Source organism: Sitodiplosis mosellana, unplaced genomic scaffold, assembly GCF_009176505.1.
Source record: "Sitodiplosis mosellana isolate CC-2019 unplaced genomic scaffold, AAFC_SMos_1.0 Smas_scaffold_6226, whole genome shotgun sequence".
Taxonomy (NCBI): Eukaryota; Metazoa; Arthropoda; class Insecta; order Diptera; family Cecidomyiidae; genus Sitodiplosis; species Sitodiplosis mosellana.
The window spans coordinates 16724054-16747032 of NW_022601467.1; the positions used below are offsets into that span (position 1 = coordinate 16724054).

Consider the following 22979-nt stretch of genomic DNA (forward strand, 5'->3'; position numbering starts at 1 on the left):
TTAACGTTAGCGTGGCAGTGTGACCATTCGAACAATAAAGTGACAGAGAATGAGTCCAATGTAATAGTCGAATCGCAGCCAATATATTCATTGTAGTTATAAATAGGTCAACGCAAATGAATAAAGTGATTCGATTTGTTTTAATGGCTCACGACGACGCTAATTTTAAGCTCAGGAAAAGCCGGCATACATTTTCAACCTGTGTACGCTTTCATTTGATGTGATTCAATGTAACTAAAAATGTTCTTTCTCTCTCTCTCTCTCTCTCTCGCTGTCTCCGCTCCGTGGGGCAACAGGTACACAGGAACGTGTTTGTTTGATTACCGGCTCGATTGAATCAATAATGACCGTATTAGATTTTATAATGGACAAAATACGGGAAAAACCAGATCAAACACCAAAATTGACCGACATCGAAACGAAACAAGCTCAAGAACGGGACAAACAAGTGAAAATTCTTGTACCAAACTCAACGGCTGGCATGATAATTGGCAAGGCTGGCGCATACATTAAGCAAATCAAAGAGGAAAGCGGTTCGTATGTACAAATATCGCAAAAACCAAAGGATATAACGCTGCAAGAGCGTTGCATTACGATTATCGGCGATAAGGAAAACAATAAAGTGGCTTGCAAATTGATATTAGCAAAAATTATGGAGGATCCATCGTCGGGAACATGCTTGAATGTATCGTATGCCGATGTTAATGGCCCGGTAGCCAATTTCAATCCAACTGGATCACCATATGCGGCCAACCAAACAACAATTAGTTCAAGCACTGCGTCACTTAATTCAACTCCGTCACTTAGTGCACCAAATCTCCTGGTTAATGGTAGCGGCATTAATTTATCATTAAATCTAGGACCAACGAATAATTCAAACCCAGCACTTAACACACAAATTATAGATCACATCAAGGTAAGCTTTTCCTTCTTTCTCCATTCCACTGGAGAAAAAAGCCGAAACCAAAACCAATCAGATTAAATTTGTAGCCCTTTGTTCGCAATAATTGCGACTCATGCGAATTGCGATGCTAATCGGTTGTTTGCTCTCATTTCCATTTCATGCACGAACACACGAACAGGTTGCCATGCGAGGATTTGGTTACTTAGAGCCGGTTTTAAATGAAGTTGCAGCAGCTTTAGGAATTCTTGCCAAATACGGGTCGCTTGGGGTCGGAGTTGGTTTGACACACACCAATGGCACGACCCCAATCAGTTATTTGAATGTAACACCATTGGAACAGAGTGTGACTGCAAATAGTGTATTCGGTGCCATCGGTCAAGTCAATTTAGATTCATTTATTGGCGCAACATCGCCAACGCCACGCGCATCCATCGATCGCTTTGAAACCACACAGTTCGATCCATTTCGTCATGCAGGACAACAAGCCGCTGCACCAATTTCAATAAATACAAACACCTATGGCCTGGCGACAAATTCATCGATCGGTGCTGCTGCTGCTGCACAAACACTGGGTGGACTAAGCAAGAGTCCAACGCCAGCCGATGTTGGCCTACGCGATTCGAAATCCGTCGAAGTTGCCGAAAGCATTGTTGGCGCTATTCTAGGTAAGAATATTCAGTCTTTTTTTGTGTTTCGTTTCCGAAAATCGCGTGAATTGTTCTCGATTCACCGAATTTACATTTTAATTGCTATTACCATAGAACAACATTTTATTTATTTTTCCGAAATGAAAACAAAAACAATCTGATTCAATTGGGTCTTCTTTCTATCTATCCGTTCGGCTGAATCACAAAAAAATCGCAACACAACAACAGGTCCAAATGGAAGCAGTTTGATTGACATCCAAAACAAGAGTGGCGCAACAATTCAAATTTCGAAAAAGGGCATGTTCGCACCCGGTACAAAGAATCGTATAGTCACTATTAGCGGTGCACCGAGCGGCATTCAACTGGCTCATTTTCTCATCGAGCAAAAAGTAGCCGAAGAGGAGACGAAACGACGCAACCAAAACACATTAACAGGAATTCCGGGTATCATGCAATAGGGTTAAACGAAACAATTTCATGTTTTAAAAAAGCTCTCGCCATTCGCAACGAGCTTTGACGAAACGCTACGAGCGAAACGAACATAAAGAAACAAAAAAACAACAACAACAACCGACGAAGAAGAAATATATAAGTTGAAAAGTTGAAAAAGATCACACAAAACAACAACAACAACTACAACAGAAATATAAAAAACAAATGATACGCAGAAATAATCAAAGAAAAGAAGACGAAAAAGGAATGAGTAACGAATAAAGAAAAATAAAGAGAAGAAGAGATATAAGTTCGATGATGAGGATAATTGTTTTTATTTTCATAAAAAGTGTGAAAATTTTAGTCATGCATAGATCAATGCAATCGGCATGTACGACAAGTGTATGTGTTACCTATTCATTTTTCGATGGTCAGAGACAGTTGATATACAAATACTATAACTAAAACAAGAACAGAATAATAATTATAATAAATGAAAACAAACAACAACAACAAAAATACTAATTAAAAATAATAATAATTGTTATTAATGTAGTTCAATGCATAGCCCAAAGTATGCATAAACATTATATTTTTTGACAACAGAGTAAAATATTTTAGATTTTTATTATAATTTTTTTTCTTCTCTTTTTTGTTTTGTTTTCTTTTTCAAACAATTTTAATGAAAATCACATGCATATTTTTTATCTTGAATAAATCTTCTTTTATTCTTTTTAAAGATAGTGAATAACCGAACCATTTTTATTTTTATTTTTTTATCATTTAATTCCGTTGTAATTGAGTTTTTTTTTTTCGTTTGTCGGTAGGGCAAAATGTGTTATGCATAGAAAAAAAAAATGAAGAAGAAAAACATTCTCACATCCACAGTTGAATACAAAAAAAAACACACAAACACAAACACCATTCATTGACTTACGTAATAATTGTTCAGTTTGAAAATTGTCATTATGCTCATTAGAAGAAAAAAAACAGCAAAAACAACTGCAATCATTTCTTTAGAACTATGTTGACACTTTTCCCATTCGAAAGAACGTTAAAAATGAATAATAAAATAAAATATGATGAAGAATCCAATTTGTTTCAGGCATAGTTTTAGTTAGCTGTACATTCAAAAATTAAAAACAAAAAACTGTCAAATGCAAAACATGTGTGTATATATTTGCAAGTTGCAAAGTTAGATATGCTTAAAAATGTACATTTTTAATCGTTTTTGTTGATGAAATGAAGAAAAAAGGAAGAAAGTGAAGTGGATAAAATCCAAAAATGATGAATTAGGCATATATGTTGATTTAAATTCATGTAAATGTTCTCACTAAACACATTCAATTTTTTTTTTCTTCGGCGTTTGCCATCTTCGACTGGCTGGCCCAGCCGCTGTTTGCTGGCCCCCAGCCACGATGAATGCATTGCCAATCTATTCAATAGGAAGAGTCATTTCTGTTTATTTTGTTTTCATTTTTTTTTTTTTGCATATAGAAAAAACATAAACGACGAAGAAGAAATAAAAAGAAAATGTTATATTTATCTTATGTTGTTAATTTATAAAAGGTTTATGAAAGAGAAAAGAAAATCACACACACACACACACACACACACACGTCATAAATATATATAACTATATATACCAATATTCAAATTAGGTAATGCAACAATGTTAATTCTTTTTTGTTTTGTTTTCTCCAAAAAAAAAATCACTCGACATGAATTAGATCATCTTCACAACAACAACAAATATTGATTGTTACATTTACAATGAATGAAAAAAGAAAAAACTAATTACACATAAATAAACAAATCGAGTCACGCGCGCGCATTCACTTTAAAAAGAAACAAACAACAACAACAAAAAACATTTCGAGTAAAGACCTCACTTACTCACTCACCAAAACACACAACACACATACATATTTACAACATGTTTCCAAGTGAATCATTTCTTTTTTGCTGCAATATTTAAAATAATGAATGAAAAAAAAACAAACATTATAAACAAGAACCGAAACAAAGAATTGCAAACCAATTTACACAACACTGACGGGGACTCTACACTGCATCGTGGTCATGTGTCAAAATGTTATTTTATTATTATTATCTATTTTTAGTTGATTTAAGCAAAAGAACGACAGAGACAGAGTAAAGGAGAAACAATACATTGTATAGAAATTTAAAAAGAAAACACGTGAACATGAATTAAAACAACACACACACACACACATACACAGAGAGAAAATTTATTCTAAACGAGAGACAAAAAAAAAAATTTAATAAATTGTTTTAATAATTTTAACAAACATATATGATAAATGAAAAGGTGAAAAAAAAATTTGCGTGAAATTGAGACGGAACAAAATTAACTACAAAACATTGTGAGGGATTTAGTACGCCAAATTGTACTATTGATAGTAATTAATTAAAAAATGAAGAAAATAAAAAGCATAAAAAAGAGACAAAAAAATACAACAACAACAACAACAACAACAGTTATCTAGATAAGGATAAATTCATCTAAACAAAAAATGAAAGAAAAAAAAAACCATTAATAATTTCACCATACATCGTAAACTCGTGATGTTGTTTTTATAAATAGTAATATGTATAGAAATACAGGAAGAATATTACTGAAAATAATTAAAAGAAATAAATAAATTCTGATAGGTCTATTATAATTAAACACGTAATAAGAAATAGTACCGCAGTCGGGTTGGGGTAATTAAAAATGAAAACATGCGTTTAAGCTAAAACAACAACAACAACAAAAAATATGAATGTAGCTGTCTCTCAACATGGAAGCAAAACAAAAATAACATACATACACACAAAAACACATAACTGATCGATTATTTGATTAATGAGCCTAAATGATTTTCTACGAAACAATCACAAAGTTTAAGAGACAAATCAAAATTCGAATCAAAGAGTCAAAATAGGAAATATTCAACGATTTTTTTCCCCCGCTGCAAATGAGTTGTTGACACATTTTTTGTTCGATTTTTTCGTTGGACATTTTTTTCATTCTTTGTTTCCGTTCGATTTAATGGAACACAATACGAATTAGAGTGAAAAATTTGATGAAAATAACGATAATAAAAAAGACGAAACCATAAGTCGACAAATAAATTCCCATTAAATTTATAAAAAAATTAATGATTCTTGATTTTTGGATGAAAAAAAAAATCTACGCAAAATTCAAGCTCACAAATAGAAATTCAAGGTAAAAAAAAATGTCGATTCACGAATAGCATCATCTGTGCGGCAACATACGTCATCATGTCAATCGAAAAAGAGAGAAAAAGTAAAAGATATTACAAGAAAAAGATTTACGACAAAACAATGCGTCGAAATGCCTAATTGACATATAAACAAGTATTTTAGTTTCCATCATTCAATCGATATACACTTACAATGTGGTTATAGCCAATGAAACGAGATACAATTTAAGCAAAAACAATCGAATTAGTCGAAACAAGCAAAAAAAAAAATACTAAACAATTCATCGGGCGATACTGATTTTTTGTATGACTGTGTTGAAATAACTGAAAAAAAACCAACAATACGTTCTTTTTTCTTATTCTCATTTGGTTGAAAATTCGGGAAGGAAAAAAATGGAGAGACAAATAAATGCTTTCCGCTTCAATTAATTGGATCTGTAACACTTTCGAATATTTTTCCACCAAGACTAGCGTTCAATGGTGTTTGTGAGTAACGTTACGCTTCACAGTCCGTTTACATGATTTAACTTAATGGATATTTGACCATAACCAGGTCAATATTTTTCGTCTAGTTAAATGAAGTGCCATTAAATGTAAGCATTGAACTGTTTACCGCAAATGAATTGTCTCGTTGGTCACAAACACTGCACCCAGTACAACACAACAAAAGATGTTCATCGATCAGAGCAATTGAGAGATAGAGATAGAGACAGAGACACAGAGAGAGCAAGCGAGTGAATGGACCCGGGATAGTTGGAAAGAGTATTAGGAGATAGCTTTCAATCATTCGGTCAAAATTATCATTTTTCTTCGTTCGTTCTTTGTTTTTTTTTTAATTTAGAAATTCATGAAAGAATATTTCGAACGAATTTAAATTATTCAGTAATTTATAAAGACACACCAAGCACATAGCCACTATGATATGATTCATTTGACATAACGCGTTTCAATTTATCAGCCATCTAAAAAAAACCAAGCGAATCAATAAAACAACGTAGCCATTTTACATTTATTCGCCTTTATTGTTCAATTCAGTGAAACACATTTGAAAACGGGGAAACACATTGGAATCGTCAGTCCGTTGCATTGCGACTACTTCAAATCAATTTCCAACGATCACCAACACACATAAGCGCAATCGTCTAATATGTTTCTCCTCAAATCCAATTATAATTTTGTATCACCCCACACGAAAAAGCATCACAATTACCACCCTTCGTCACCGCCTCAAATTGTCACTTTTTGAAGATTTCAACAAACACTCAACAACAAACAAAACATCCATAAATAAATAAAAGACAAATAAGTTAAATTATTTCGCCTCATTTTGCAAATTTTACATTGTGGAGAAAACTTGAGAAGAGAGAGAAAAGAAAAGAAAAGAAAAACCAAAACCTGTAATGTGACGAAGAGCCGAACACGTTAATTTATAGATAGAATTACATCACTCTCGAAAATCAGCCATATCTGTTATTAATATACCTTGTAGTAAACGCGTTCATAGTGTTTCACTGTAGTAGCGGTGTATCCTATTAAATTTTCTTGTAGTAATACCACAGTGGAATTTAATAGGATACTTTGCTACTACAGTGAAACACTATGAACGCGTTTACTGCAAGGTATATTAATAACGGATATGGCTGATTTTTGGGAGTGATGCGAAGAGAAAATGTATTTAACGATTTTTTTTCGTTTTGTTGTTTTTTTTTCTTGGTTATTTTCTATTGTTGTGTCAAAGCAAAGAAACACATTCGAAGAATATGTGAGCAAAAAAAAGAAAGAAAGAAAAAAATAGTTACCTCTTTTTCCATTTTATTTGTCATCTTAGAAATGCAATGTTAATTGAATTTTAATTTAAATAAAAAAAAGTGAAAAGAAAAATAAAGCAAAAACAATTCTGTAAATAAGATATTTAAATATAAAAAATCTACCTATGGAAATATATATATATATTTTTTTTTTCGTTGTTTTTGACATGAAAACAATACAAATGGCATAATAAGAACATAATCGAAATGAGAGAAAACTAAAACACATTGAAACTATCTTTTATGTAATGTTCATTTTTTTCGTTGTAATCTATGTTGCTGTTATTGTATAGAGAAACAAAAAAAAAACAAAATGAATAATTTATAGGGTTAAAAAATTGTTTTCATTTCTTTAATACGATTTCCGTTTCTTTCGATTTTGCTTTCCCATTTGTTCCATTGAATTTCGTTATTCCATCTCATGTCCTTTCTCAACTTTCCTCCCAAATTCGAACACATCGACTACGATTGAGCTCCTCCTCTTTACTTTTTGAAAAGGTCCTTTATGCCCATGAGTCATTTGTCGGAAACTTTTAAGCAGAAGAGCACCAAAACTCACGATCAGTTTTGCGATCACGGTTTAATGTGAACGATGAAAAAAAAAAGAAAACGAAAGAATGTGTGAAAGGATTTTGATCGCCAAATGCAAACATATTTTAACTTTAGCAGAAGAGAAACTGAAAATAAGCAAATAGCAACTACCAAAACATTATAATAAATAGTGTATCTAGAACAGAAATTTGCATAACATACACAAAACACATTATGAGAAGGAGGAAAATCACATACACACATGATCCACAAGAAGATTTCAAATGTTACTGACTTATGTACGCGAATGTGTTGAACGATTGAGAGAGAGAGAGAGAGAGAGAGAGAGAGAGAGAGAGTGAACGAGAAAGAGAAAGAGAGAGTAATTAGTGTTAGACTAAGTTACCAAGTGCAAAAAATAAGTACTAATAAAAAATTTATTTTTTATTTAATTCATTTGTTTTCTTTATTTCCGAACGTTTCTTTTTCTCGAATCGATTCGTTTTTTCGATTTCATTTTCTTTTCTTTTAGCTTGATACCATTTCTTTCATTTTCAGTTCTTTTTTTTCAGTTTTTCACGACCGAGTCTCTTCAAAACTGCTGAAAGTATTTACAAAAAATGTTCTCCAACACAAACGAAGAAACAGAGTAAAAAAAAACAAAAAAACAAAAAAATGTTGACTTTCTTTCATAGACTCATATTTTAATATGTAGCAAAAACCAAACTGAAAATAAAAATCACAGAAACAAATGTCTATTTACAGATTTTACAGATTATATGTGAATATTAAAATACCATTTAACACTTTCACTTCCTGTCAAGCCATTTGAAGAAAGAATTCCAGAATAAACACAAACCTCTTATATTCCTTCTCCCACATAGAAACATAAACTAATATTCGCATGGATTTAATCGCACACAAACACAAACACACACACATTGTACGTCGAAAATGCATTCAATTAATGGGTATTTCTCAGTTCACCAAAGAATAAAATTCACCTTTAGTTGATCGATCGAAATTGTTTTCGTTTTTTTTTTTGGTGACAAACAACAATGAGAATAGAAATTACACAGAAATCTAAACAAAAAAAGTGAAAAAAAATGGTTAACTGTTCTTCCTTGGAAATCTATGGTGATGAATTAGTTAATTTAAAGGCAAATTGAAGCTTAGCACAAGTTATAGAAATGTGAAAAAAATGAATATATTATACGTGCAGATCACATTTGTTGAAACCGAATAATTTCGCTGCGGGAGAATTTATCTCTTATAAATTGATTCTGAAAGATTCGCTGCTAATCCTGGAGATTTGTGAATTTTTGAATCCATGGGATGTTATTTATTAAATCCTAATACATTATTTATATTAAGGATTCTCGACGAATCTTCAAGATTCGCATTGAATTTCAAGTGATAAATGCCCTTACTTTTGGCATCCCTCGGCGAACAGTCAGAATTTCAACTGAAATTTTGAATCAGAATTTCAACAAATTTATTCGGACTGTGGATGTCATTCGATGGATAACGATCCGAATCAAAAGAAAACTCTGTACAGCCGAAAATCGCTCGTAGACGCTTTTCCGAATGACTCTAACATTCACAGATGTGAACAGAAAGAAAAAAACAATCACAGATGCATTTTATGCTTTAACAATTCCAGCCAGTTCTTTTATTCATTGAAATCAGCCCATAAATTGTTGTATTTATACGTACGACTACCGTAAGAGATATAATAGAAAAAATCAATAAGATGAACAAAAAAATACAGTTGAACACGTAATTTAAAGTACCTACGACAAAAGAAAATAAAATGCATACACGTAAAGTGTATGTGTATAAGCGAGACAGAAAAAAAAACAGACAACTATTTATCGTATAGACAGAGAGAGAGTGAAAAAAAAAATCCAAAAAAAGAAACAGAGAGAATTGTATTTGATTATTTTTTTATAATAGAAAAATGAACATAAAGATGAACTAAAAATGCTCTGAAAACATGTTGTAGCTCTATAAATAAAATCGAATCATATAACAGAATAATACACTCATATTAAACAAATCTACTGTAATTCATTATATTTGCGAGCGATGTACGTTGTACGTTGGCGATAGACAACAAATTCAGGACGAACGGTATCTGACTGGATGAACTGAGCCAGAGAGCATTTAGTGCTAGAAAACAGGCATAAACCCGCCCATTTCGTCGACGAATCAGCGCGTTGGCGTTACCGAAATTTAACAGCAACACATAAATTCATATTCAAACACCGATTTGGATATGCGATTGTCCAAGTAAATCGTTTTTAGATTGATAACAGCATTCTTTGTTCATTGTAATATTTCTTCCCGCTGAACAGCCGTACATAAAATCGGATCTTTGAATGGTCTTATTAGGAGCTTTCTTTCGTATCAAATCTCCCGAAATGGTCTTGATGTGCGCTTTTCCATCTTTTTCACATTTCCGCAAAATGTTCCATTATAACTCACGTGAAAACTCAATCGGCGATGAACGGAAAATATTTTGGAAATATTTCGTGTCCATATGTGTTGTATTGTCCAAAGAGAATGCCTAAAAGAGACGCCAAAAAAGTGAGAAACATTTATCAGAGCCGAAATCGTTAAACTCATCGAATGGATCAGCGTACACTTCGAAGTCTGAATGGAAGAAATCGATAGATGATCTCTCAAGTTGAAGCTTTTGATCTCTCAAGTTGAAGCTCTCAAGTTGAAGCATATCCTTTGTTTGCGACACTTATAATTTCACCGACAATTGAAATGCTTTTTGTTGCAAACAATAGCATTCGATGGAACGTAATTTTTTTTTTCAAACGAACACAATTTATTATATCGATTTAAATGTTGAAAAAAAAAGAAACAAAACTTATTTGCGATGTCCAGTGAAACGGACAAACACACTGCGATTTCTACACAAAATTAAAGTAGTTTAATTACGATGAAAATGTGACATTCGGTTGAAACGATGAGGAGAATAAAAAAAAAGGAAGAGAGAAGAAAACACTTAGCTATGAGTTGTAGAAAGACTTTAATTTAACTTACTATAATAATAATGAAAATGATAATAATAATTATGAGATACATAAAGCTTATAAGTGCCATTTATTGTAGAGTAATTTAGATTATTGCTGGGTGATGGGAGCCGAATGGGAATGATTTCACCACCCGAAGCACCCAACACCCATCAATGATAGACACAATAAAACTGATAAACAAAGAAGAAAGAAGAAAAATAACAATGATTAGTGAGCATTAAACATATTTAGTTTGTTATATATATTCATTCCAATGAAATGTTGCAACGCACGTTGATCAAATCTACAGTCATTTATTATTTATTTAAGAAGTTGAAGTAAAGAGCAAGTTGTTTTCTAATGGGTTCCAAATTCGTTGCGCATTTTTTTCCGCACATAAAAGTTTGTTCATTTCTTTGAGTTCACATTTTTAACAATTGTTGACGGCCTTGAACATTTTTGCTCTTTAACCTTTAGTTAGTTGAAAAGAAAAGAGGACTCTTCACTTCTTTTTTTAGGGAAAAAATGAATTTTATTAAATGTTTCAAACAAATTAAAACCAATAATTAGTAAAATTTGTAGCTATGAAAAATGGATTTATGTAATATTTTAAGATGATTAACAAAACAAACGAAGCTGTATGACGTGTTTTTCTTTCCTTTGAAGCGTTTGCATCGGTCATGACAAAAACCTTGGCATCATTTAACCGTGTTTAGGTGGTTTTGCTTCAGTTTTGAGTTGTGCAAATAAAAAAGACTCAAGCAAAATAGGAAAAATTATCGACATTTTGGCTTCAAAACGTTCTTTGCAATTGAAAAATCGACATTTCAATGGACGAGATAGATTTTGCTATCTTTCGCCCTAATTAACATACCAGCTAAGAAGCGAAGCATGACTAGAATTCTTTTGTAGGAAAAATTATTTTCAAAATCAACGAATTATCCAAATATATATATATACCCCATTTCCTTTGAATAAGCTACGATTATTGTTTGTCTCTTTTCATTTCGAAGTTTTTCAGAGGCGATCTGTTTTCAACTTAAACTTTTCCCCCCATTCGTTGTCGAAATATCGCCCTCCTCCGCCTCTCCTATACACAACTAATCTTGTTTTCGATTCAAAATAGACTACGAATTTCGAATCAATCGCTGACATAAAGCAGATCTTCTTTTAGTTATTCGGTATATTTGAAAACACATACACACATAACTTGAAATCAAAATGTTCAATTATAAGATGAAAAATAGTTCAAATCATAGGTTGGCAACATAATAAAGAACAAAAATCACTTTCTCCTTTTTAAAGTTTAACGCCAGAAATAAATAAACTTGTGAAACTTAAGCAAAAATTAACAATAAAAGAAAAAAAAAACTCGTACTTAGATTTAAACAAGAAAATTAAGGGAAAAAAAACAGAAAATGAACACATAAAAAATCTAGACGAAAAATGTTACTATTTACAAAACAAGAAAACAGCGAAAACAAATGAAATGTTTATTTCAACTTAATTATGGTATCTAATTAATTGTGAGATTGTGTGATAGTGTTAAATTTGCATGCAGGCAAGGATTTCTTCTGAACACACAAAACACAAAACAAAACGGATATTAAGCAACCGCAAATTTTATTCCTCGACTAAATAGAAAAAAAAATATATTAGTAAAATGAAACGAGTCAATTTACGATTGATATGTGTAAAACATAAAACGTTAAGAAAAAGACAAAAAAAAACATATAAAAACAAGAATTAACACGAAGTAAGAGAATAAAAAATTAAATCAAATTTAATGCCGTTCACGTTAAGAAATCCGAACCTCGCAAATAATACAAACTGAGACAAACTTTTGGGTCGAAAGATGAACAAGGAAAAATAAAATAAAATTTAAAGTGACAACATCAACAGAAAAAAACAACAACACAGTATTAAAGACATTATAGCGATTTAAATTTATTTGGGATTTATGATACAAGTTTGTGTATTAAATGAGCAAAATGTAGATAAAAAAACATGGGAAATTATATTTGATTATCGTGTTAATCGCTGTACAGCTAAGTATAAGGAAAAAAAGAGGACTAAAAAAAAGAATGAAAGAAAACCACTGTTTGCAACTAAAACATTCAAATATCTATCAACAACAACAACAACAAAAAAAGGTTTAAAAAAAGCAAAAATTATTATAAACTCTCCTCTACTAAATGAATAAAAACAAATAATTAAAATTCCTGTTATGAAAATAAAAACGCAACTCTTTTTTCATTGAACCGTTATTGTGAGACAAAACACCAAAATTTCCATGCCGTTCAGTTGGAAACGTTTTTTTGTTCCTTTTTTTTCTGTTCTAAAATTTTTTGTTTCGCACATTTAGCAAGTACACACCGCGCGCGATAAAACATAATAAATGAAAAAAAAAAACACATAAAAAAGCACATACACAGTAACAAAAAAAAGAGTGATTTCATCGAAATCGGTTGTAGAAAAGAATTGTCGTTAAAAATTCAAAAAAAAGAGAACACATTGTTTATTGTTTCACCGAATCCACTCAGGCTACAGTTTTCAAATGTGAATTGTAATAGGGATTTCCAGCGGAAAACGTGTGTTTTTCACTACTGCTTTGTATTTTGGTTAGTTTTTATTTTGCTAACGAGAGATATCCATACTATTGTTGATGGTGGTCAAGCACCTAAATTAAATGGTTTTCGTTGACGCAATTTTTCTATCACTTTATATCCATTTCACCTCCTCCCTCTGTGACTCAGAAAGAAACACTATCGACTAAATAACAAAATTCGCTACAAAAAAATGTGCTGCAAACATACAGCATCCATATACAAGTCTCATATATTTTTTAAGAATACACATGTGGAAAATTAACTTTAAACAAACAAACAAACAAAAAAAGTGGTAGATGGCTGTGGATATAACATTACTTCATAATTTTATTAATCCGGAGATTAATTTGAACGTCATAACTAATTCTTGCGCCAAAATGAGGAAGAAAAGAAGCAAATTTCAATCGTCATACACCATTCGCGTTCCTACATTATTCCCTGATGCGGCAAACTCAACGGAAACGAAACATAAAGAAAAGAATGACATGCCCATATGTCATTCAAAACGTTTTTAGAAGAAAAAAATCAACATACACCGTCTCATCCGATATTCAAGCATTCACACATGATCCTTAAATAATTAAAAAAGAAGAAAAAACAAGACACAAACACACACAGAGAGAGAGAGAGATTACGTATGAGTGTATGAATGCAAATCATACAATCTAAATGGAATCGGTTTCATGAACAATTGTGGAACGCATCCACTAAATCAAAAAAAGACACACACATATAAATGGGAATTACATTATAAATGCAGACAACAAAAAACAAGCATCTTATCGAAATCATCTATTGCCCCATTTGATTATTAGCTAATAAACAAGAATATTGTGTTTTGATTTAAATTGCCACGTTTAACACGAAATCGGAAGAGAGTTTGATTTACCACAAATCATGTCCCTTCTCCTGTTTGTCGCAACAACCACAGCAACAACAAAACTGAGAGCACAATCCACAAGAGTTTCATTCATACAGTTAATACGAGTTCAGACTTCACAAAGTAGCCACAAATTTGAAGAAGAAGAAGACAAAACACACACATACACACACATTGATATAGTAGTTGAACAATTGAACTAGTGCTAGACCAATAAAATGTTACATTCTTTCTACTCTAAACAACCAACTTCGACTCACATACAAACAACAACAATTTACAAACTTTTCTGGTTACTTGCATCTCACGTAGTTGTATTTCAAATCAAAGATTTAATCTCAACGTTTCATTCGGTCTCTGTTGGTGTTATCTACCCCATCTCTTTAAACAAAAACAAAAAAAAACTGTAAATTAGTATTCAGAACAAAGACAAATTTTACGCCGTTTTTTTCGATGTGAATAGACGCTAAGAAATCAAATATTTTTGCATCTTCTTTGGATATTTCATTGTGTCAGCGCGCGCAAATGAACATATTGAAAGTAACAAAAGGAAAACAGACACAAAACGAAGGAGAAAAAAAAACGAAACAAAATGAAAAATCTATAATATTGTGGAAACACACACGCACACACAGTTTTAAAGAAGGATATAAAGATAAAAAAAGCAGTCAGTATTTTTGTGTGTCGAGCAGAGTCATTTTCAACCTGTAAAACATATTTGTATATGTGAAATATGCCGACCATGAATTTGCCGACCCTATTATAATATATTCTAGTGTCAATTGAGCGAGTGTGAAACTTTGTGAAGCAAACTTTAGCAAAGAATAAACAGAATAAAATAGTTGATAATTTCTCAATACAAACAAAAATAAACACATCGACACCGATGAAATTGAAATAGTTGTTCATGAACAAGTAAATAAGATGAAGAACGAAAATGTTTTATGAATCTTTGCACTATGAAATCGTGCACATTACCGAGAGTCAAATACATACAAGACAGATGCAACTCTCTTACATCTATTATATTATCCCCCGTAACATCTCTTTCCCCCCCACACATACGTACATTTGCTTTAATTAAACAACAACAACAACAACAACAACAACAACAACAAAAACCAAGATCAATATAGAATATTAACAAGAGAAAAAAAGCATAAAAAAATTGTCCATTGGATCTTACTGTGTTACAAATGCTAAGAATCATAAAATTTATGATTGATTTCAGACAAAAAAAATGGATCGACATGCGACATGCGATATAAGAAAATAAAAGCAAACAAAAAAAAGTGAAAAAAAAAACAAACTGATGATCCGTTATAGAAAAATTAGTATATGAGAAATTAAAAAAAAATTTAAATTGATATGTAAAATGTTAAAATTAGAATCAATTTAGAGAGCGATAATGTTAAATCGACTTTGAGAGAAACTTAAATAGAAAAAATGGAGAAAAAAATATATAAATAAACAAAAAACAAGAACAACACTCAAAACGACATAATTACTGAATATTTGAAAATATTTAAAGTGCTACAATAATAAACTCATTATATTATCGTAAAAAAATAAATCTCTTGTTTTTATTTCGCATTTCTTTCATCTTCATCTTCATCATGGTGTCTGATTATCAGATACATTTACGTCAAATTACATCTTTTCGGCTTTAAATTGTATAAACACTGTACGCTTTCCTATTTGTTTTTTTGTTTCATCTTAGAATTCGGTTGCCGTTTGTTTGATCCAGTGATTTGTGTTCAATGAACACTGTTCATCCTACTATTTGTTTCTTCCTTTCTTTATGTCTTTTTGTACACATTTAACATCGATCTCGGAAACCAGTAACATTTAGTAAAATTAAAGCTAACGAATGAATGAAACGCGAGAAAGAAAAACCTATTGTGTAAATGAGCTGAATCAATCTTATTTCTTTGTCCAGTTTCAGAGTTCAATGCTGCCTAATTCGTTACACATCGAAATGGAATTAAACGATATATTTAAAAAAAAAATTGCGTATTATTTTATAATTATCATTTCATAGAAAAATGTTCAAATTCACATTACGATTGAACTCCGCGAGAGAAAAAAAATCGGTTTGCTATCAGACAAAGAAATGGCTCATGAAAATATTGTTGAGTATAAACAAAGTTTGGGAGCTTAAATGGCAGAAAAAAAAATCATTATCATTATTACCGACGCAAAAACTAAAGACTTTAAAATAACTCTTTTTCACTTGAAGTTTAACGAACAATTTTTACTCCAAGAACGAAAGGAAGAAAAATATTTGTTTAAAAAAAAAAAGTGTTTTGTTCTTAATTATTGTAAATATTTATCGTTGAATATGATCATTGACGATTAAAAACTCGCCATATCGATTGTACAGCGCTTGAGACGAAACCGCCGGCCACGCTAGCCGTTTGCTGCGTTTGTGAACTCAATGGCAACGACAGATCGGGCGGTTGATGCGGATGTGAAACAGCCTCCCATTCGGTCGGTAAAGCACCATCTTCTGCTGTTTTGAGGCAAATTGAATTTTTAGTTATCATCATGACAATTATTTTTTTTTCTCTCAAAAGACACACAAAATTATGATTTTCGATAATGAATTGTAATAAGTACCTTCATCATCAGATCCAGAGTCCGTGTTTCCAGCGGTTAGATTTTGCATTAATTGAATATTTTGTGCGCCACTGAAACCATCATTGATGTCAACCGCCCCGATGCGACCCAAATCACTGTATTCCAAATTCAACATTTTTGATATATTCTCAAGCGTATGGTTCGGTGACAACGAGCCCAGTTTCACACGTTGTGTGTAACACAAATATAAAATGTTTGTATTCAAACGGGCCACTTTTCTCCCAAACGATTGTTCATTCAATTCCTTTTTACAAAAATCACTGCAAGAAAAAAAAATATGCATGGAATTGGTAAGTAATGTGAATGATTGAAGTCCATCATTGATGGCATGCCATTCATAGGTAATGAGTTGAGACAAAGAGTGGTAAGTTCGATTCTCACCTATAATTTATTCTGAACGGCAGTCTGACATCCAAGTAATAGCTGAGTAAGTGAACCAATTGTGTGGTGTATGTCAAGGCAGCACTGATGCGATATGCAGCATTTGAGCTGGTCATTGCTTCGCTGGCTCCAGGCGGATTTGGTACACCATCTTTTGTAGTTGCCACCCAATCATTGTAAGCTGAATAATCGCCATTCTCTGCATAAATTAAGAGAAGAGATCATCGATTTGGTTTCCATTAAAACCAGTTTTACGATAAATTTTACCTGGAAGTGATGGTGCGACAATCACGTGCTGTAGTTCACCACGGCTGTCTTGCAACACCCATCGACCACGAACGTATGTGGTATGCGTGGCGTCAGCGAGTGCGTTCATCGTTTCGGCTGACACAACCGTACCCAAATCGGCTACATTCACATCAGATATGCTTTTACGAGCATCCACATTGGGCGCATTGGCTTCGACTGGGCTCGATTTTGGGCTTGTGTTTGTACCAATTGCTGCCTCTCCCTTTGATATTCGTTGCGATAACGGGAATATGAATTTTATCAACTTTTGAATGTTTTGTATGCGACATTGTTTGACTTCTTCGAACAGTTTGGTTCGTTCTTCGACTTGTTGTGCATTTCGATCTTCCGTTTTCTCAATATAATCAGCAAACTGTTGGCATGTTTTCACATACTGTGGGATTTGTTTACGAATTTTTGCATTCTCATGTCGTAGCATTTCACATTTTTCCGCCAGCGATTTGGTTCCGCTCGAACGTTCGGTGATCAGTTTCTTCAACAACAAGATATTCTCTTTCTTTTGCTTGATAGCAAACTGCAAATCCTCAGCCAGCTTCCGATTGTACAGTAAGCGAAGGCATGTTGCCTGCTGTGCTCGATGAACTGACTTCAAATTCTTGTATTTTAGCTGCTTCTCACCGAACCTATTTTTTTATTGAATGAAAACACATTTAAAAAAAATATGATAAAAGCCAGTCAAAGCAGGTGCATTGGTATGCGCCAATCGTGATATGTTGGCTATAGAAACATAAAAATTTCGACGGGGGCAGAAAATGAAGCACAAACGAAATAAAATGAAAGGTAAATTAATCTGAGCGGAATAGTGATAGGGGACCTTGAAAACTAAGATTGTAACAAAACATCATCATCGAGAAAAAAAAGAGAAATGAAAACACAAAATAAAAAACATCGACATGCTTCTTCTTTTTGGTTGTGTTGACAGAACGAGTGTTTGTGTTTTTGTCTGTTATTGTGGTTGCTGCTGTCATCGTGCTGCTGTGTGCCTTTTTTGTTGGCATATTTCCGTTTGCTGTGGTTTTGCAGCGAATGAAATCTTTGCGCTGTGTTCTCTTTGTGTGTGTTTCCCCCCCTCTCTCTCTCTCTCTCTCTCTCTCTCACTTACCGTTCAGCCAAATGATGCGATGAATGCACAAAATTGCCATCACGAATGCAATAACGACAATGAAACGATTTTCGTGAATAATTACACAATGGACACTTCACTTGGCAACTACTCCAATGGCTACCATCCTCATCATTTTCGGTTGTGATGTGGAAATTTTCTGGTGCACCAAAACTCTCATCATCGGAATGATTAGCCATTACATACGTAATAGATGAAAACTGGAAATTTTCATCATATGCCTTGCTGCTGCAATCACACGCAATTCATATGATGGACTTGTGTCTGTTGCTTTGTTTATATTCAACGTATATATAGATTCACAAACTGGACTAACAGACTAGCACTATTTTTCAAACGTTTATTGTTTAGTGCGAACTTGAAGAAAGTATATTGATGAATAATAAAAAAAAATTGAACACACACAGCTGTTTCATGGTGTGCAGCGCACTCTGCTGCCATCACACGCAAACGTATCAAACGTCAAAACTTATTTCGTTTGTTTCACTTTTCAAATTGTGACGACGCGCCAATCTTCTGAAAGGGAACCATTCCGCACATTATCATCTCATGTTAGAGTTTCACGCAGATTCAGTCAATTTTATTTCCATTTATTTATTCTTTTCAATATAAAATTGCATTCACATTTACTTGATTAAAAATATTTACCATTTGAAATCTCAACGAACTACAACATTGCTTCATTTTGGATGACGTATCTGTCAAGCGAACTGTTTATGCACACTATTTCATCTGTACCAATCGATTATTGTTGAACGGACTACAGTAACTGTTTTTTTTGTTGTTCATATATGGTTCAACGCAACTCGAAAAGCCATTCACAAATATGCTAGTCTCTTATCAACAAGCGTGTCTGATAAGGAACATTGGCGATAGCAGTGATTGTGTCGAACAACAAAGAACTGCCATACAAATACTCACCGTTTCCAACAGTTTCACCGCTAAACTATATATCGCTATATATAGGAACATATTCCTCGCTTTGTGGAGGAAAAACAAACTCAGCTAAATTTATGCACTAGATGTCTTCTATTCAATGCAATTTTATGTTTAATTTAGACAATTATATCCTTTTTTATATCTATCGATGAGACGTAAAAGAACGCAAGTTTGTCCAACTTCGTAGCAATAAAGGGAAGTACGTCATTGCAATTAATGATGCTCAAACGAATGTATGCTCATTTATCATCTTCTATCAGTTCCGTGAAAACCGTGAAAAACCGCGACGACATACGGTATGCATTTTAATGCAGACAAAATCAACAGAAAACGTACATTTTTCAAAAAAAAAAAAAATTGAGAAAAATGCATACATTCTTTCACGTCTCATGGATAAGTATGTAAAAAAATAATTTAAAAAAATACATTGGCATGGAATTCGATATCATAGCTCAATTATAATTGATCCACTTTACTAATTAATTGAGTCAATTAACGTCAGAATATGTCAAGAATAATTACTCTGGTGGCCAGAGTTCATTAAATTTGAGTTGTATTTTATCACGATTCCATTGTTTACATATGCCATGTGGTCGATTCATTTCGTTCAAATAGCTTGTTTTTCATTATATCTACAGGCTTTTATCTACAATACGAAAAAACATATGTGTTTATCGTTTTAATTATGCGTATCTTCGCTTTAATTTCATTTATTTAAATTTCATTCATGTATAACAAGTAGTTAAATCAAAAATTGTGTATGCTGACGAAAAAAGACGGGTTTTCCCCTCTCTCAAAAAAAGAAGAAGAAGAGATGATCAAAAGAAAAGAAAATTAAATGCATGAACGGACGGACGGAGTGCCTAGACTATAGATTCAGCCCATATTTTGTAATAAACCGAGAACGTATGAGCCCAAGTCTTCGTCCTGATTGTTCCACGAGAGTAGAATATTTTTGTGAACTCCTTTTGAATCAGATTCGACGACAAGTTGTACGGACGCAACCGCTATTTCGCACTTATCCGACATTGTTACGGTCCATCCGGTCAGTTTCTCCTGTAGTAGTGCGTATAACTTTTCACTGGTGCGTGTCGATGGTCCCGGATCGTCGATTTTAATCTTTGACGTGAATCTACAAATTGAACATGAAAATAGAAAATGAGTCAAAAACAATATTGTCAAATGATTTGCTTTATCGTTGGGATTGCATCAGATAATTACCGGAATATGTGTCTGTTTAGGCCAACCTCTTTGCATACTTCGTTGAGTTCCATGAGCGAGACACGATTGTCTTTCATTACCAAAACACCGTGAAGCAATCGACTTCGTTTTGGATCGGGCGGTTGAGCGTTGTATGCACGAGCTTCGGCTTTCAGCAATGAAAGTGACGCATCGACTGGAATTTTGACGGGTGTATTGATTCGGCACGTTTCACCATTTGCTGGCATAAAACAATCGACTGAAAATTCTTCTTTTATCTTTTTCGTAAGGAATTCCATTTTGGCCGCTTCACCATGGACGAGCATTACATTTTTCGGTTCACAATACTGGATCAGCTGCATAATTCCCTTGGCATCGGCATGCGCACTGAAGCTCATATACTCCACCGACATTTTAACTTCGACCATTTGCCGATTTTCGAATTCCACTTTCTTGGCACCGTTCAAAATTTTATGGCCAACCGTTCCCTGAACACAGTAGCCGGGCATGATGACCATGTTTTGTTCGTGTGGCGCCCATTTCTTGAAGATTTGCAACGATAAACCGGCGTGCAGCATACCAGGCGTTGCAAACACCACCATCGCACCAGGATTATCGATGTAGCCTTTGTCAAACGGTTTAATGTGCTTGAAATCGAACATGTTGCGATGCACGAATGTTTTACGGATCTTCTGATTTGTCCATGTGATAAACATTTTGTAGTAATTGTTTGCCTTTTCCGTCAGTCCAACGGCAAAGTAAATTGGATACTTGAGATTCATGCGCTCCCAGTATGTTTCCAGTAAAATGCACAGTTCTTGTGCTCGACCCAGTGCAAATACCGGAATCAATACTTTACCACCTTTGGCCACACATTCGTGTACTTTCTTCAGGAAATCGCGTTCTCGACATCGTTTCGAGTCCCGAATCGTGGTTGCGTATGTACTTTCGGTGATCAATAGATCCGGTTTGCATTTATCAATCCACGCCGCTCCCAAATGACGATCTGGTGTCATATTATAATCACCTGTATACACCACCGACTGTGTACCGACACGTATCCAAAACATAGCCGCACCAAGCACATGACCAGCGTAGTATGCCTTAATCTCAATCTCATTGTCGACCATAACACTTTGATGCAGTGTGACGGCGATCACCTTTTTCATACAGTCCTTAATCATTTGTGTGGTAAAAAAATTTGATTCACCTTTGCGTTCGACGGCAATTTTCCGCATGTCTTCCAGCAGAATGGGTGCGATGGCCTTTGTTGGATGTGTCATATAAATGGGGCCAGTGTAACCAATCATTTCCGACATGTATGGCAACGCACCACAATGATCTAAATGGAAATGTGAAATAATGACACAATCAATACTGCCGGTGATTGGACCCTCGGGCACAATGTAGGAAAAATCGGGAAAACGTCGTTCATCATTGTAGCCCATGTGCATGCCACAATCGAGCATAATATTTTTGCCACCCATTGATAGCAGCAAACAACTGCGACCGACATCTTGGCCGGCTCCAAGCGGTGTCACTTTGATATCTGGCATGGCTACCACTTTGTTTCTTCACTCCACCGAATCCGATACGCACGGCACATATAGACACAAAATCGGTTGACTGCTGATCTTGTACACTCGTTGTTGATAAAACCAAAACAACCCGCTTATCAGTTTTAAGTGTTTTAAAGATGGAAAATGAAAAACCACAACAAAAGCTACGCACACACAAACACTGTGGAAGATCGCAAGGGAGAGAGAGAAATAAAATGTCGCTTTAAATGCCTTTTATTTTTGAACACTCATCTTCTCGCGATTGTTTGGTTTTACTTATTTTCTTACGTGAGTTTGTCGTCGACAATAATTTGATTGTGACATGAAGAGAAACTGATTTAATGATCGATCTACGACGAATATTTTTTTTTGCTTTTCTTTTTGTCCGCGCTCTCAAGCGACCTGTAAGATTCTGTGTGCTGCAGTATTTTTGTATCTGAAATGTCATGTAATTTCGTTGATTTATACGAATGAGAGCCGTCATATGATTTTTTTGACAGTTTGATAACATGGATTTCACGATGAAATCAAACGCATTGCAAATCCACTCAAACAACACACATTGCTTATCAACAAATTTACAGAAAGATTAATGCATATATCCTTGGAGTGATGCCTTTTTTTGAATGCATGACAATGGAAAATCTTTTATAGCAAAATCGTTGCAAATATCGCGTCATTTCTACATTTCAGCATTGACATTGTGTCGTCAAAAATACAAACTCGTTTGATTTTCCGATAGGGACACCAGTTGACGA

General features: G+C 33.6%; 3 protein-coding genes across 18 annotated transcripts in view; 1 reads left to right on the plus strand and 2 right to left on the minus strand.

Moving 5' to 3' along the window:
* LOC129578261 (RNA-binding protein Pasilla) overlaps positions 1-8004 on the plus strand; it is a 45297-nt gene extending 37293 nt beyond the window's left edge. For all 14 annotated transcript variants that reach the window (XM_055466552.1, XM_055466551.1, XM_055466542.1 and 11 more), the window contains 3 exons: positions 297-916; positions 1083-1569; positions 1780-8004. In XM_055466552.1, the coding sequence (XP_055322527.1) occupies positions 297-916; positions 1083-1569; positions 1780-2009 (1337 nt within the window). In that variant the 3' untranslated portion in view covers positions 2010-8004. The remainder of the gene's footprint in view (positions 1-296; positions 917-1082; positions 1570-1779) is intronic.
* A 7621-nt stretch (positions 8005-15625) lies between these two features.
* Positions 15626-19290, minus strand: LOC129578263 (beclin 1-associated autophagy-related key regulator). Of its 3 annotated transcripts, XM_055466557.1 has the most exons (6): positions 19172-19290; positions 18503-19039; positions 17359-18023; positions 17092-17290; positions 16690-16970; positions 15626-16582 (listed from the first exon to the last, which is right to left on the minus strand). In XM_055466557.1, exons 2-6 carry the CDS (start codon positions 18700-18702, stop codon positions 16416-16418), a joined length of 1512 nt encoding a protein of 503 aa, XP_055322532.1. In that variant the 5' UTR covers positions 18703-19039; positions 19172-19290; the 3' UTR covers positions 15626-16415. The 3 variants fall into 3 exon arrangements, with proteins under 3 accessions (XP_055322532.1, XP_055322533.1, XP_055322534.1); XM_055466558.1 differs by having other exon boundaries at positions 18503-19257; XM_055466559.1 differs by lacking the exon at positions 19172-19290 and having other exon boundaries at positions 15626-16579; positions 18503-18966.
* An 842-nt stretch (positions 19291-20132) lies between these two features.
* Positions 20133-22945, minus strand: LOC129578264 (integrator complex subunit 11). The gene is made up of 3 exons (XM_055466560.1): positions 22510-22945; positions 20684-22402; positions 20133-20594 (listed from the first exon to the last, which is right to left on the minus strand). The coding sequence occupies exons 2-3, from the start codon at positions 22216-22218 to the stop codon at positions 20339-20341; spliced, it is 1791 nt and encodes a 596-aa protein (XP_055322535.1). The 5' UTR covers positions 22219-22402; positions 22510-22945; the 3' UTR covers positions 20133-20338.
* Positions 22946-22979: the final 34 nt, after the last annotated feature.

Bases quoted from the DNA above. Each gene is read 5' to 3' on its own strand.
- LOC129578264 (XM_055466560.1), bottom strand. From the start codon at position 22,218: ATGCCAGATATCAAAGTGACACCGCTTGGAGCCGGCCAAGATGTCGGT. The intron at 20,595-20,683 runs GTAATTATCTGA...TTCAATTTGTAG, and splicing joins CTAAACAGACACATATTCCG to ATTCACGTCAAAGATTAAAA.
- LOC129578263 (XM_055466557.1), bottom strand. From the start codon at position 18,702: ATGGCTAATCATTCCGATGATGAGAGTTTTGGTGCACCAGAAAATTTC. The intron at 17,291-17,358 runs GTAAAATTTATC...TAATTTATGCAG, and splicing joins TGTCGCACCATCACTTCCAG to AGAATGGCGATTATTCAGCT. The intron at 16,971-17,091 runs GTGAGAATCGAA...TTTTTCTTGCAG, and splicing joins CCGTTCAGAATAAATTATAG to TGATTTTTGTAAAAAGGAAT.